General features: G+C 42.9%; 1 protein-coding gene across 1 annotated transcript in view; it reads left to right on the top strand.

Moving 5' to 3' along the window:
* The window catches only part of LOC129113233 (glutamate receptor 1-like), a 49,844-nt gene that overhangs the window by 1,288 nt on the left and 31,056 nt on the right, over positions 1-17,500 (top strand). The window contains 1 exon segment of the mRNA XM_054625448.1: positions 2,357-2,491. Coding sequence (XP_054481423.1) covers positions 2,357-2,491 — 135 coding nt within the window.

Raw genomic sequence — 17,500 nt, 5'->3', positions numbered from 1 at the left:
TCGTACATGAACAATACATGAAGACATCATCACATCTGAGAGCTTGTTGACTCACAGTTTTCCTTTAATATTCTTTAATATTCTTTAATGTTCTAAAATAAATAATCTTTACAAACACAGAGCAACATAAACGTCAGGCTCAGTGCTGTAACTAAGTACAGTATGTGTAATTAAGTATAAGTAACATTATCTTGAGACTTTTATACTTCTATTACACTACAATTCAGAGGTAGATATTGTACTTCTTATGCCACAATATTATTTCACAGATTCATATTAACATAACAAATACAATCAACAAATGAATTATGATATTATGAAGATAAGAGAAGATATTATTGATCCGGGGGGAAGATTTACAAGCTACTGCAACATTATGTAAAACTACTCAGTATGCAGAATTATATATATGTATATATATATATATATATATATATATATATATATGTATATAATTCTGCATACTGAGTAGTTTTACTTTTGGTATTTTAAGAATATTTTGATGCTGATACTTTTGTAGTAAGTCGAATTTTGAATGCGGTACTCTTTCTAGTACCAGAGTATGTCTGCATTGTGGTATTACTACTTTCCTTTAGTGTAATATCTGTGTACTTCTACCACAGCTGAGTAACCTCCAGTTCCTCCACAAAGAGGGATTGTTACATGAATGGATTATTACTGATGCATCCATGTGTTAGCAGCATGTTAATGATGCAGCAGGTCGAGCAGGAGATGTTTCAATAATTCATAACCTGTTTGGAGTTTTAATGCATCGTTTTATGTGCTGATCATGTGTTTTGTTTGTAAAAACACAAAGTGTCGCGTAACTAAAGCTGTCAGATAAAAAGTCAATTCCAAGTTCTTCAAAAGTATACTTAAGTATAGCACATGAGTAAATGTACTTAGTTACTTTCTACCACTGACAAAGACAGACTTCTGTTGCATAAATGAAACCATGAAATGAAACTTTTTCTACAGTTTTTCATGATTTCCCATGTGATCATCTTGGTGAGGCAGGATAGTTCAATCAATCAATACTATGTGTGTGTTCGGTATCAAGGCCCTCAAAGCGTCTCTCTAAACCGTCCTCCCGGTAGTCGTGGATGAATCCCGTCAGCTCTCTGACCTCTCTGACCTCTCTGACCTCTCTGACCTCTCCACCGGTCCGGTCACGGAGGATCAGCTGTGCGGCTCCGGCGCTCCGCTCAGGTTTGGTGCTGATGAGGCATCAAGTGGAACTAACCTGCGTTTCCACCGGAATAAAGAACCGTCCCGTGTGCGTGAGTCTGACCCGCATACCCACCCCGGCTGCACAGCTCAGCGTGAACAAACCTCTGACTGAGTCCTGAGACCTTCTGCTGGAGCAGATGGACGGCTTCCAGCCTGTAGGACTCTGATGAATAAATCACCCATAATAATATTCCCAGAATATCCCATATTTATACGAGCAGCTTCCAGAGGGTGAAACAGACTTCATCTCCTCCTGTGGTGTTGACCGTGTCCCAGGTTCCTTTAATGCAGCATCTCAACAGGCAGGGGTGGAATGTAATGAGGTTCAGGTACAAGTACTTTGAGGTACTTGTATTTCCATGTCATGCTAACTGTACTACATCTCAGAGGTACATATTGTACTTCTACTGTACTAATTGTCATATCTATCAATCTTTATGATTCATCCCAGTATCTATTTTCATCATCTTTTAATCTCTCTGATTTCTTTGTTTGTCATCAGAACATCAGAATTGTTATCGTCTTGTTTTGTTTGACTAACAGTAAAAATAATTAATGAAAATAAATTGACAGTTAAAGCAGGACTTTAAATGCAGTACATTCTCACAACAGAGAAGTAGAAACCAGAGAAAGATGACTTCAGCATTTATTCAGTTTTCATTCTAATTTTAGTTGCAGCTCTAAAAGTTTTAGATAAAATCAGGAGGAAAGTTTATTCTTCTGTTTTCTGAACAATTAGAACAAAATGATGTTTTTTACTTTGTGACAGCGTCGGCAAAAAAAGCTCCCTGACATCTGAATTAAGTAGCTGTAATAAAAACAAGTCTTCTTCACCCAGAGAGTCCATCCGTCAGAGTTTAAGTGTTCAGATAATTTCACTGTGACTCTGAACACACCACGCTGAGGGTTCCAGTGACAACAAAAGAGGCTTTTAACGGCAATTACCTCAAAGCAGACGCGTTATTTATAGTGACGGGGTGAACTCAGCCTCCATGTCAAGAGAGACGCTTTGAGATAAAGCTGTGGAGTTATAGGGCCAGTAGTAGTGGTAATGGTTCTATGGTTCTATGGTTCTATGGTTCTATGGTTCTATGTTCTCATCCTCCCTGTGTGTCTTTGTGAACAGGAGGCCTCTTCCCCACCGGCTCCCATGAGTACGAGGTGTTCCGCTTCGCTCTGGCTCAGCAGCAGGACGTCCCCAAACTGGTCCCACAGGTGGACATGGTGGACACTGGGAGCAGCTTCGCCATGACCTACGCCTGTAAGTCCAGACACCAACACCACCCGTACTCTGTCTCTACCTGTTCAGGTACTCTGTCTCTACCTGCTCAGGTACTCTGTTCTCTACCTGTTCAGGTACTCTGTCTCTACCTGTTCAGGTACTCTGTTCTCTACCTGTTCAGGTACTCTGTCTCTACCTGTTCAGGTACTCTGTTCTCTACCTGTTCAGGTACTCTGTTCTCTACCTGTTCAGGTACTCTGTTCTCTACCTGTTCAGGTACTCTGTCTCTACCTGTTCAGGTACTCTGTTCTCTACCTGTTCAGGTACTCTGTTCACTACCTGTTCAGGTACTCTGTCTCTACCTGCTCAGGTACTCTGTCTCTACCTGTTCAGGTACTCTGTTCTCTACCTGTTCAGGTACTCTGTCTCTACCTGTTCAGGTACTCTGTTCTCTACCTGTTCAGGTACTCTGTTCACTACCTGTTCAGGTACTCTGTCTCTACCTGTTCAGGTACTCTGTTCTCTACCTGTTCAGGTACTCTGTTCTCTACCTGTTCAGGTACTCTGTTCTCTACCTGTTTAGGTACTCTTCTCTACCTGTTCAGGGTACCTGTTCTGTTCTCTACCTGTTCAGGTACTCTGTTCTCTACCTGTTCAGGTACTCTGTCTCTACCTGTTCAGGTACTCTGTTCTCTACCTGTTCAGGTACTCTGTCTCTACCTGCTCAGGTACTCTGTCTCTACCTGTTCAGGTACTCTGTTCTCTACCTGTTCAGGTACTCTGTTCTCTACCTGCTCAGGTACTGTGGATTGTTCCTCTAGTGGTCCAAGATGACCTGGTGACTGTAGTGGTTCAGGTCTGTTTGGGTGGAGATGTGAACAGATGAGATTTATTGGAAAAATCTGCAAAAACAAGACCTTTACAAAACACACTTTCTAAACGGTTTTGCATAAAGAGATGTTTAAGAGCAGAAGGGGACAAACAGAAACATCAAAGAGGTAGCTTCAGGTGTTCACCCTTTATTTACAGACGTTAGCGTTAGCATGTTTTTGTGAAGCGACGTCGTTGACTGAACTCCAAACGAACTCTGCTGTTCATCATTTAAATCAGACATGATCACTTAGATCTGGTGGTGCGTTCATGTACCTCTGTCCTCTGTCCTCTGTCCTCGCCGTCATGGGTCGGTGCGTCATTCTTCCACCATCCAGACTTCATCCAGCAGACGTGGGATTTAGGGAACACAGAACTAAGTGGAGGCGGCGTTAAAAGAGCGGACGGCTGCAGTAAATGGACGTGGACCAGAGGGAGCGCAGAGCTAAATGGGCCGCGGCCCCGGGGAGCGTTCAGCACATGACAGCAGGTTTACACAACAATGTGCTGACCTGGTTCTTATTCTGCCCCCGAAAACGCTGAACTCACCAGCCGGCTTTATTACACCCGAACGTCTCACGACCCTCCAGGTCAACTCCAGACAGGAGCAGCTGTTTATTTACACACACACACACACACACACACACACACACACACACACACACACACACACACACACACACACACACACACACACACACACACACACACACACACACACACACACACACACACACACACACACACACACACACACACACACACACACACACACACACACACACACACACACACACACACACATTTTAGGAGAAAGTCTCTAACATGTTTTAATTATTCAGTCTTCTCGTAGTCGTTCATTTATATTTTCTGTAACAGTTATTTTAAAAAGAGCCGTTCTTTGAGTTAAATCAGGAAATGATCAACACTCACTGTGACTCTATAACTATATATGTATTCATGGTAAACAGAGCCGTAATCATGATATATGAGTTATAAAACAGTCATTCACACTTTCATAACTCTGCTAAACATTCACAGGCAAAGTTTAGACAAAATGTTTTTAATTAATTCTCCACTGACCAGATTTAATAGTATAATAAACACCTGTTATATTTAATTATTATTATTAATATTATTGATCCATCTTTCTATTATCTATAAACACTCTGCGGTCAGTTTCTTCTTTTACATCTCAAACTGAAAACCTTTTATTTTCTTCTTCTGTCTTTTTGCGTTCAGACGGAGAACGTGCACATAGACAGAACAGAAGCGTTCTGTTCCCCCCCGCTCGCTCTGTTGTTGTGTGAGATGTGAAACAGCCGGAGCTTCTCCTCCTGTGAGGCTCTACAGAGCAGCAGAGAAAACAAATATGTCTCTGAGAGCTGCTGCATCCGACTCCAACACCAGCAGCTCAGACTGAACTCTTTTATCAGGAGCTGGTCTCCATGGAGACGACAGACAATAATCATCACTGCACAAGGAGCAGAAAACTGAGGTTTTCGTATAAAGGAGTAGATAGATGAGGTCATAGACTGTTTATAAGAAGTGGCCGTAGTCATGGTGACGTCTCTCGGTGGTTTGTGGACGTTTTGAAGCCTCCAGGTTGTTATTTTGTTCGTCGCCATGTTGGTTTTTTGCAACCAGTGAACAGGAAGTGACCATATATGGAGTGAGGAGGAGTGACGTAGAGACGCCGTATACGTCTCTGGTGTGGACCTGTCAATCAGTGTGTAGCCCCGCCCTAAAGCATCCCCTGCTTTATGGTCTGTTTGACTCTAAATGGAGCATCATTTACTAAATGAACATCATGCTGTATTGAAGAAGACTTGAAACTAGAGATTGAGACCATAAACTCATGTTTACAATGTTTACTGAGGGAATAAATCAAGAGAGAAGTAGAGTCATTTTCTCATAGACTTCTATACAACCAGAGGAGTCGCCCCCTGGTGGACAGGAGAGAGAATGCAGCTCTGACACATGAAGCTTTGACTTCAGGTCGTCTCCTGGTTAAAAGTTGAAATGAAACGTCTCTCTGGACAGCCTAATACACACACACTAGTACTCAGTAGTACACTGTAGTAGTACACTGTAGCAGTACACTGTAGCAGTACACTGTAGGAGTACACTGCATACAGTAGAGACAGTAGGGTGCATCTGTGCGGGGGTGCTGTGTGTATCACGGATCACATGAATGAAATGAGCTGTGTGCTTCACGCTGAAACCTGCAGCTGCGTCAACATCTGCTGTTACCGTGGAGATGAAGCGTGTTCAGTAGGCGTGTGAACATCAGTCGACACGCGGCCCTGATCCGTGACGGTCTGCGTGAGGGGTCACTGAGCTCCAACACGGCGTGTGAACATGGTTCTTTATGATGATCTGTTTATAGAGTCATAAACGTGTTTCTTTAGGTCGGGCCAGATGTTTGTGTTCGTTATGATGATTCCTCATAAACGTGTTTCTGTGACTCTGCCCTCATTACCTGTGATGTCATCAGGAAGGAGGTGCTAAGAACCGACTTTAGGGAACTAGAATGTAAACAAACTGCTGCTGAAGTTCAGAACAAAAAGGAAGAGAGAACATCTGTAACTAGTTCCATCCTTACTTTTGTTTTGCCTAGTTGTTGTTTTTAACCTTTGGGGAGCGCTCTGTGCTCCTATTGGTCAGTGAACACATCGTGAGATGAAGCAAGAAAATGATCATGCTTCGTCTTTCTGTCAGGACGTCGTGAGGCGTTCAGGATGACTCACTGAACTATACGCTACGTCTGTCGGGTTCACTATATATCTATATGTATAGGGTTCACAGTATGTATATATCTATATGTATAGATATATATAGGTATATATCTATACAGTATATATATATCTATATGTATAGATATATATAGGTATATATCTATATAGGTATATATCTATACAGTATATATATATCTATATTATAAGTCGTACATTGAACTTATACGAGGTTCATGTTATTGTGTTTATGTCTAACGACACAGTATAAAAACACAAAATAAATCAAAAACTGCTCAAATCTTCATTTTATGTTTTTGTTCTCTTATTTGGTATAAAGTACAAAATATTGAAAAGTGTTAAAACTAAAACAAATGAAACTTTAATTCAGATTGACAGATTTAAGAGTTAAATAAGCGTTTAGATGAATTGGTATCAATATTTAAATCACGTTTCCGTCCGTCTCACCTCAACACTGTTAGTTCTGTTCAAAGAAGACTTAGTGTCAGGATGTATCATGACTTTCACTGTCCCCGTTTATTAATTATTGATTAACTAGACTAAGAGTCAGAGCTGCAGCTAATGAGGACTGTCAGTATTGATTATTTCTCCATTTACACTTCATTGTCGTCCAGACTGTCCATCATGTCTGTTTCCTGAAGCTCAAGTCTTTAAAACGCTTCTCTTTAAAGCCTTTCAATCTTCAGTTTATAATAATAGAAAACAGAGAAAAGCTTGAAAATGACTTCAACCATTAATTCATTGATTATTGGGTTGATCATCTCATCACGTGAATACATGAAACAAACAGAAATGTCATATTTCCACATTGTTCTTATTATAGTTTTCTATAGTTTGAACTTTGACTGCAGCTCGTTTCATCACCTCTTCTTCTTCTGTGGTGCTTCAGAGCCTCCGACCAGCTGTTTATATATATTATGTCACTCATCAGGATCAGATGGAAACAAAACTTCACTGGAAGTTTTCTCATAATTCAGCTCAAATGTGCCTTATTTATGGATGATTTCAATTCAGATTATCATGTTTTGTTTCAGTAAATGTTGAGTTGAGCTTTGATTGACAGCGTGACACATATAATGCAGAGCCAGCCGCCTGTCTCACCATCATCACCATCATCATCATCACCATCATCATCATCATCATCATCATCATCATCACCATCATCATCATCATCACCATCATCATCACCATCATCATCACCATCATCATCATCATCCATCATCACCATCATCATCACCATCATCATCATCATCACCATCACCATCATCATCATCATCATCACCATCACCATCATCATCACATCATCATCATCATCATCATCACCATCATCATCACCATCATCATCATCATCATCACCATCATCATCACCATCATCATCATCATCACCATCATCACCATCATCACCATCATCATCATCATCATCATCACCATCACCATCATCATCACCATCATCACCATCATCATCACCATCATCACCATCATCATCATCATCATCACCATCATCATCATCATCATCATCATCATCATCACCATCATCATCATCGCCATCATCATCATCATCATCATCACCATCATCACCATCATCACCATCATCATCATCATCATCATCATCATCATCATCACCATCATCACCACCATCATCACCAACATCATCATCATCATCACCACCACCATCATCACCATCATCATCATCATCATCATCATCATCACCACCATCATCATCATCACCATCATCATCATCATCATCCATCACCATCATCATCATCATCATCATCATCATCATCATCATCATCATCACCATCATCATCATCATCATCATCATCATCATCATCATCATCATCATCATCATCCATCATCATCATCATCATCATCATCACCATCATCATCATCACCAACATCATCACCATCATCATCATCATCACCATCACCATCATCATCACCATCATCACCATCATCATCATCGCCATCATCATCATCACCATCATCACCACCACCATCATCACCAACATCATCACCATCATCACCATCATCATCATCATCATCATCACCATCATCACCATCATCATCATCACCATCATCACCACCATCACCATCATCATCATCACCATCATCACCATCATCACCATCATCATCACCATCATCATCACCATCATCATCATCATCACCATCATCATCATCATCATCATCACCATCATCATCATCATCATCACCATCATCATCATCATCATCATCATCACCACCATCACCAACATCATCACCATCATCATCACCAACATCATCACCATCATCATCATCACCATCATCATCACCACCATCATCATCATCACCACCATCATCATCACCACCATCATCATCATCATCATCACCATCATCATCATCACCACCATCATCATCATCACCACCATCATCATCACCACCATCATCATCATCATCATCATCATCACCACCACCATCATCACCAACATCATCACCATCATCATCATCATCACCATCATCTTCATCAGTGACTAACTGCTCTCTCTCTCTTTACTCTTCCACATCTCTCGTCTTCACATTTCTTCACAGGATAATTCTCATTTGCATATATTTCATGCTCTTCTTCTGTGTCGTTCCTTTGACTCTGTGTTTTCCTCCACGCTCTTATTATATTTATGCTTATTAAGCAGCAGAGCGGCTGTTTACTTTGTGTTTTCTGCGTTTGTATTTCCTTTAATGTCCAGCAGAGAGTCTGTGGTCAGCAGATAAACATTCACAGCTTTAAACCTTTGTTTTCCTCACAGCGCTCTGAATAACTCACTTCCTCTAGAGGTGGAGAACGGTGAGATAACCTGACGGGGGGAGGAGCTGGTTACTCTGGAGACGACAAACACTTTAACCATAAAGAGGATGTTTATTTAGCCTTCATTGAAAAGTGTGTACGGTGGCCCTGAGGGCTCAAAGAAGAAAACGTCTTCCTTTATTTGACAACATGAAGCTGTAAATATAGAAAAGAGCTGTAAGAAGCATCACATGACAATACAATACTGATCAGAGACGCACACGGCTTCAAACAACCAGCTGTGTGTATTTGGTCAGGTTATTTGAATTGGCAGGTTATGCTAAGCTAAATGCTAACGCTAGGTTAAATTCAGCCATGTGCACCACTTCTTCAGTGTCTCCTGGAAACAGTTTCCGTTGTGCTGTGCTACTCGCAGTGCGTTCTCTTTTCTGGTTGTGTTTTCTCTATTTGCAGCAATATTTTGTGGTATTATATTTTGGGTTGGGGTCAGTTCCTCCAGTGAGCCAGCAGAGACTCCAGGAGGTATTCTGTTCTCACCCGAGAAACATTCCGGCACATTCCAGCTCGTAAAAGGAGATCGTTTGTTCTGTTTGTTTGATTAAAGAAAGGCGTTCAAACATGATGATCAGTGACGTTTGAGGATCTGGTAGGAGGACATTGTCACCTTTGGACAGAGCCACGCTAGCTGTTTCCACTCTTTATGCTAAGCTAACCAAGCTAACTGCCTCCTGGTCTGACAGACGTGAGAGTGGAATCAGTCCACTCATAGAGATCTCTCCTAGAAAGCATATCAGTGCATTTCTGAACAGGATACGATGACGAGGTCATGACCGTTTAGAGTCTCTGTAGAGGAACCGGAGGAGATGGAGGGAGTCCGGATGCTCATGAATGCATCGCTGCTCCGGCATCACATCCTGTAGGAGTCGGGCTCTTTGGCCATTCACCACGCTGTAACATTGTACCAGCAGATCAGACTGAAGTGAGCGGAGGCCAGTGAATAGAACAGGAAGGAGGCGGAGCGTCTCGTCTAACAGAGCGTGTAACGGGGCTTTGAATGCATCTCTAACCTGAGTGTGACCTCGTGTTCACACAGGCTTCATGGACTCACACCTGGCTGCACATTCACAACCCGAGATGGGAGCGTTTCATGAGGAAGAATTGTTCTTTTTATTCCAGTCTGAAGTGTGAAACAGTCTGAACAGTCCTGAGAACACAGAGCCATTACTCGCTCTGTTAACTCGCTCTGTTCACTCGCTGTGTTCACCTGAAGGACTGCTCGTCTAGACTCAGTCCACTGGCTCTGCTCTGAACGATGGAAGGACCTTCATGTTTCAATGTGAAGGGGATGGAAAGACATTTAGTTTTGCCTCCTCAGTCCGTCCTTTTTATTGTTCTTAAAGTAATAATCTGGAGGATTCTACTTTGAGTAACCATCTGTTCAGTCTCTGTTCTCTGAATGAGGCTCAGTGATTTAACAGTATGAGTCTTATGAACTGACCACAGATATGACAGCTGATCACCAAACGGAACGCATCATGATAACGTTATAATTTACCTCTAACCAATACTCATTTTACCTGAACAGAGCCTGAACGCATCATAATGTAACTGAACTGAACCTCCGTTGGTTAGCCGTTAGCGGTACTGCTAACGTTACTAGCTCTCCTCCTGTTAGCGGTGCTGCTAACGTTACTAGCTCTCCTCCTGTTAGCGGTACTGCTAACTCTAATAGCTCTCCTCCTGTTAGCGGTGCTGCTAACGTTACTAGCTCTCCTCCTGTTAGCCGTTAGCGGTGCTGCTAACGTTACTATTATTATTATTATTATTATCATATTATATTCCTTTATTGATCCCCATGGGGGAAATTCGAGTGTTGCAGCAGCTCAACTACACAGACAATAAATACACATACTATACAACTACACAGACAATAAATACACATACTATACAACTACACAGACAATAAATACACATACTATACAACTACACAGACAATAAATACACATACTATACAACTACACAGACAATAAATACACATACTATACAACTACACAGACAATAAATACACATACTATACAACAAAATAAAGATAGAACAGAAATAAAAATGTACAGTATATCCACATGGGGGGGGCTGGTCAGCATGATGACAGACTGTGGTCTCTGCTGTTGTTGTACAGTCTGATGGCAGTGGGCACAAATGAGCATCTGAAGCTCCGTCCTGCTCTTTGGTAGAATCAGCCGATGGCTGAAAGAGCTGCCCAGCTGCCACAGTTCCTCATGGAGAGGGTGAGAGGGATTGTCCAGGATGGCTCTGAGTTTGGCCTTCATCCTCCTCTCACCCACTGACTCCAGACTGTCCAGCTCCAGACCACCACAGAGCTGGCTCTCCTCACCAGCTTGTTGAGTTTGTTGGCATCTCCAGTCCTGATGCCACCACCCCAGCACGCTACAGCGAAGAAGAGGGCGCTGGCTACCACAGACTGGTAGAAGAAGAGGGCACTGGTTACCACAGACTGGTAGAAGAAGAGGGCGCTGGTTACCACAGACTGGTAGAAGAAGAGGGCGCTGGTTACCACAGACTGGTAGAAGAAGAGAAGAAGAGGACGCTGGCTACCACAGACTGGTAGAAGAAGAGGGCACTGGTTACCACAGACTGGTAGAAGAAGAGGGCGCTGGTTACCACAGACTGGTAGAAGAAGAGAAGAAGAGGGCACTGGTTACCACAGACTGGTAGAATGCCTTGAGCAGTTTATTGCACACATTGAAGGACCTCAGCCTCCTCAGGAAGAACAGCCTGTCTGTCCTTTCCTGTAGAGGGCAGTGTTGTGTGTCCAGTCCAGTTTATTGTTTATCTGCACCCCAAGGTACTTGTAGGACTCAACCCTCTCCACTTCCCCTCCCTGAATGAAAACAGGGACAGGGGGGCTTCTGTTCCTCTGGTAGTCCACCACAAGCTCCTTGGTCTTGCTGATGTTGAGCTTCAGGTGGTTGTTGCTGCACCATGTGATGAAGCTCTCAATCAGTCCTCTGTACTCCTCCTCGTTGTCCCTGGTGATACATCCAACAATGGAGGAGTCATCGGAAAACTTTTGGAGGTGGCAGGAACCAGAGTTGAAGCGGAAGTCCGAGGTGTAGAGAGTGAAGAGGAACGGTGCCAGTACAGTTCCTCGGGGTGCGCCGGTGTTGCTGATCACAGACTCAGAGACACAGCCATCCACCCTGACGTACTGTGGCCGGCCTGTGAGGTAGTCTGTGATCCAGGAAGTGGTGTCGGGGTGCAGGTTCATCTCCAGAAGCTTCTCTCTCAGTAGGGAGGGCTGGATGGTGTTGAAAGCACTGGAGAAGTCAAAGAACATGACTCTCACAGTGCTTCCCAGCTTCTCCAGGTGAGAGAGGGCCTTGTGTGTCAGGTAGATGATGGAGTCCTCCACCCTGATGTGTGGCAAACTGTAGTGGGTCCAGGAAAGCTGTAAGCTGGGTCCTCAGGTGCCGCAGAACCAGTCTCTCCAGGGTCTTCATGACATGTGATGTCAGGGCCACAGGTCTGTAGTCATTAAGACCGCTGGGACGACTCTCCTCCTCCTGTTAGCGGTGCTGCTAACGTTACTAGCTCTCCTCCTGTTAGCTGTTGGCGGTGCTGCTAACGTTACTAGCTCTCCTCCTGTTAGCCGTTAGCGGTGCTGCTAACGTTACTAGCTCTCCTCCTGTTGGCCGTTAGCGGTGCTGCTAATGTTACTAGCTCTCCTCCTGTTAGCCGTTAGCGGTGCTGCTAATGTTACTAGCTCTCCTGTTGGTTTAAACACAGATTGGTTGTTTACATTGTAACATTATCAGAGATCAGAGACTAGAGAAGCATAAATGATTTATTGTTTACTGGTGTAGAAAATACAAACCAAAGAACGTATCACCGTGGAGACATTCAGGGAGGAAGAAGAAGAAGAAGAAGAAGAAGAAGAAGAAGAAGAGGAAGAAGAAGAGGAAGAAGAAGAAGAAGAAGAAGAAGAAGAAGAAGAGGAAGAAGAAGAAGAGGAAGAGAAGAAGAAGAAGAGAAGAAGAAGAGGAAGAGAAGAAGAAGCCGCTGACATGTTGCCTTCAGGACTCTCTTGTAGTTTCAGCTCAGTTGAACTCTTCGCTGTATGAACCGACTGGAGGACGTTTTGTCAGAGGAAAGAGATTACCTTTAATTAAAGGATGTAAAAGGATCAGACGACAGATTGTGTTTTATCTTCAGTCCTCTGAGGGACATATGAAACATGTTGGATTACAGCAGCTCTCCCTTAAAGGAACATTGATCTCCTCTCCGTTAAGCTCCTCCTCCTGGTTTGAGAACCTCTGAGGGAGATTTAGATGTTGCATGTCTGTGTTTCTGTAGATGTTCTCCGTTTGAAATACTGAACTCAGGCTTCAGAACGTGACGACATCCTCTTCTTCTGTCAAAGCTCCTCCTCTCCATAAACTCATGGATCAATGTGTTGAAGACATCTCGTCCTCTCAGCAGACTTTCTTCTTCTGCTGCTTAATATCTGCGGTTGGCTTTTCCTTCCCGTTCCGGTTCTTACGGAGGCCGCCTCGTGGGTTAAATCTCCGTGGACGAATTAAACGTAAACGTAGCCATGGAGCCTGGGTCTGAGCGCACAGATGGGATTTGAACCCTCGACTGTTATCTGAGTGTGTCAGCGGGAGATTATGTGTGGAAGCCTGGGAGGCAGCAGTTAGCTGACTTTAGACTCTGAGAGTGTGTTTGAATCAGCATGTTTCAGTGTGTGTGTGTGTGTGTGTGTGTGTGTGTGTTTCAGTGTGTGTGTGTGTGTGTGTGTGTGTGTGTGGTGCGTCGCCTCAGGAAGGCAGCAGCCATTTCATCTATTATTCAGCGTCGCTACTAAACACAATAATTAGATCCTGAGGTCGAGGAGAAACCTGGTATCTGAATTGTTGAGACGTTATCACTCACTACGACTCTGTGATCAGAGGATTCCTGAACACATCCATCCATCCTGAAAAATGTCCTGCTTGTAACTTTATTATGTGAGTTAGTTAAGTTGAGTTTATTTTGCACAATTAAAAAAATGCAGAAAGATTAATGATATCACAGTGGAGGAGGAGGCTGAAAACCCACTGGGCTTATTTAAAGTCTCCACCTATATAACATTAAAATTTCACAATAATATAGAGAACACCAAATAAATATATATAAGATATTACTGCATTATACTGATGACAACATATTCAGTGAAGTCAAAGCTTCCTGTGTTAAAGCTGCATTCTCTCTGCTGTCCACCAGGGGGCGACTCCTCTGGTTGTATAGAAGTCTATGAGAAAATGACTCTACTTCTCTCTTGATTTATTCCCTCAGTAAACATTGTAAACATGAGTTTATGGTCTCAATCTCTAGTTTCAAGTCTTCTTCAATACAGCATGATGTTCATTTAGTAAATGATGCTCCATTTAGAGTCAAACAGACCATAAAGCAGGGGATGCTTTAGGGCGGGGCTACACACTGATTGACAGGTCGACACCAGAGACGTATACGGGGTCTCTACGTCACTCCTCCTCAGTCCATATATGGTCACTTCCTGTTCACTGGTTGCAAAAAAACCAAGATGGTGACGGCCCCTTCTTATATACAGTCTGTGTGGGTTAAAGGATTTCTTGGCAGACGGGATCAGAACAAAGTTCTCTCCTGTTTGTACCTCATCGTGATTGAAGGCAGCTTGTTTTCTTCTGACCTTTGGACTCTTCTCTAGACAGGAAGTGAGGGTCCAGATGAATGTTAGTTAGAGTCTGATGGTGGCACCTTGCATGGTAGCCTGTCATCAGTGTGTGAATGGGTGAATGATATGTAACATACTACTGACTGTAAGTCGCTTTGGAGAAAAGCCTCTGCTAAATGACTCTAATGTAATGTAATGTAATGTTTGAGGTCATAGTCGTATCTTCATGACGCCCAGAAGGGGAACATGTAAAATGTGTATTCACCCTCTCCTGTGTCGTCTGTGACTTTGTGACGTCGGGTTCCAGACTTCTATTCTCAGCGTCTCCAGCGTTCGCTGTGTTGGACTAAGTGATGGAACGCTGAGCGACGGACAGAAACAGTGAGCTGATGGCTGGACGCTTGTCTCCGGGCCGTCCTGTCTCGTCCTCTCAGCAGAGGCAGCGTTAACCGCTGAGCCGCGGGTCGACGTTAACGGAGGCGGTGGAGGATGACGGCGGCCAACGCGGCCAACGCCTCTGGTTCAGAGACGCCGGATGAGCCGGTCGTTGTTTCCTGACACGTCGCAGAGAGACGGCTGGATGGACGGGCGTGTCGGGGGGGCGAGGTCTCAGCTGTGGGGCCCGCGGCGCTCGTCCTCGTCTCTGGGCGGTGTTTAAATAAAGCTCTGTCTAAAGAGCCTCGGGTGGCGAGGAGTGAGATGTCTGACTGGAGGACGAGGAGAGGTCGGCTCGGTCTGCCACGATGCCTTCAGTGTCCTGGTCCAACATTTGTCTTTGTTTACGATGGATGTGATGTTCTTCAGATGTAAACGTGATTATGTATTGATCAGAAGCAGCAGCTTGATTCATGTGATCATAACTGCTTAGCGGCTTCATTTCCATGAGCCTTGGCGAGCTTAAAGCTGTCATCCAGTTCATAAATATCCCAACAAATCTAATTGTTTGTTATCAACGTAAACCAGGAAGTAAAAAGATCCTCAGAAGGCAGGGGGGGGATTATTTGTCACATAGCTTCCTTACGTCAGTGATTATTAAAGTAGTGAAGAATAGTTTATTTTGAAAGGACTGTATTCGTGTTATGGGCAGAGACTGATGCTGGACCTTCGTTGGATAAAGGGATAACTCATTCTTTAGATGTCATATGAACAGTTGTGTGAGGAGGCTCTGAACTCTGTGGAGGAGTGAAGCATGAGAACTGGAAGAACCCATTAAAACTCAGGTTACAGTCATTTATTTCTCTCTAGTGGAAACGACCGCCCTTCTGCTTCTATTTATTATTTGAGTTGAGCTGAGACTCTCACACCTCCTTGTTTGGTCCAGACTTTATGACTTATACATTTCCAGAACCAAAAGTCCAGGTGAAAACCTTGTCGGTCCGGATCGGTTTGTTTCTACGTGGAACATTTTTTTGGTGGTTTCGTACCGATTACAGGACGTTCTGTCTGGTTTATGTCAGAACTGTAACGACAACAACTAAACAAACGAGGCGTGTGAGCAGATGTTTAACGGATATTTATTAAGTATTTTGTATTTTAATAGATGTCATCAAGAAACTGTCTGACTGCTGGTGATGTCATCATCGTCTTATATTATTATATCAGCAACAAATCAACATCAAGTTTACTGTGTGTTTGTTAACCAAATTTAAATTAAAACATGAATGAAATGAGTGAAAACTGAATGTTAAACATCTTGTAATAACAATAATTAACATCAGTTGTAAATAAAAGATTAGAAACAAACAACCAGGAATTGAAAATTGAAAAAGTTTTCTGCAACAAATCAATAAGTCACTGATGAACAGTTCATGTTTGTCTAACAGACATTAGATGTCCTATATGTTGAACACTTCTAGGTCGCCATGACGACGACATTGTTGTTGTTGTGGTTGTTGTGGTTGTTGTTGTGGTTGTTGTTGTTGTTGTGGTTGTTGTTGTTGTTGTGGTTGTTGTTGTTGTGGTTGTTGTTGTTGTCGTGGTTGTTGTTGTGGTTGTGGTTGTTGTTGTGTTTGTTGTTGTGGTTGTTGTTGTGGTTGTTGTTGTGGTTGTTGTTGTTGTGGTTGTTGTTGTTTGTTGTTGTTGTTGTTGTTGTGGTTGTTGTTGTGTTTGTTGTTGTGGTTGTTGTTGTGTTTGTTGTTGTGGTTGTTGTTGTGGTTGTTGTGTTTGTGGTTGTTGTGGTTGTTGTTGTTGTTGTTGTTGTGGTTGTTGTGGTTGTTGTTGTGGTTGTTGTTGTGGTTGTGTTGTGGTTGTGGTTGTTGTGGTTGTTGTTATTGTGGTTGTTGTGGTTGTTGTTGTGTTTGTGGTTGTTGTTGTTGTTGTTGTGTTTGTTGTTGTGGTTGTTGTTGTGTTTGTTGTTGTGGTTGTTGTTGTGTTTGTGGTTGTTGTGGTTGTTGTTGTGGTTGTTGTTGTGGTTGTTGTTTGTGGTTGTTGTGTTGTTTGTTGTTGTTGTTGTGGTTGTTGTGGTTGTTGTTGTTGTGGTTGTTGTGGTTGTTGTTGTTGTTGTTGTTGTTGTTGTGGTTGTTGTTGTTGTTGTGGTTGTTGTTGTGGTTGTTGTTGTGTTGTGTTGTTGTTGTGGTTGTGGTTGTTGTTGTTGTGGTTGTTGTTGTTGTGGTTGTTGTTGTGGTTGTTGTTGTGGTTGTTGTTGTTGTGGTTGTTGTTGTGGTTGTTGTTGTTGTTGTTGTGGTTGTTGTTGTTGTTGTTGTTGTTGTGGTTGTTGTTGTTGTGTTGTTGTTGTTGTTGTTGTTGTGTTGTTGTTGTTGTGGTTGTTGTTGTTGTTGTTGTTGTGGTTGTTGTTGTGGTTGTTGTTGTTGTGTTGTTGTTGTTGTTGTTGTGGTTGTTGTTGTTGTTGTGTTGTTGTTGTTGTTGTTGTGGTTGTTGTTGTGGTTGTTGTGGTTGTTTGTTGTGGTTGTTGTGGTTTGTTGTTGTTGTGG

Source organism: Anoplopoma fimbria, chromosome 24 (assembly GCF_027596085.1).
Source record: "Anoplopoma fimbria isolate UVic2021 breed Golden Eagle Sablefish chromosome 24, Afim_UVic_2022, whole genome shotgun sequence".
NCBI lineage: Eukaryota > Metazoa > Chordata > Actinopteri > Perciformes > Anoplopomatidae > Anoplopoma > Anoplopoma fimbria.
This window is presented reverse-complemented; position numbering and strand designations above follow the sequence as displayed.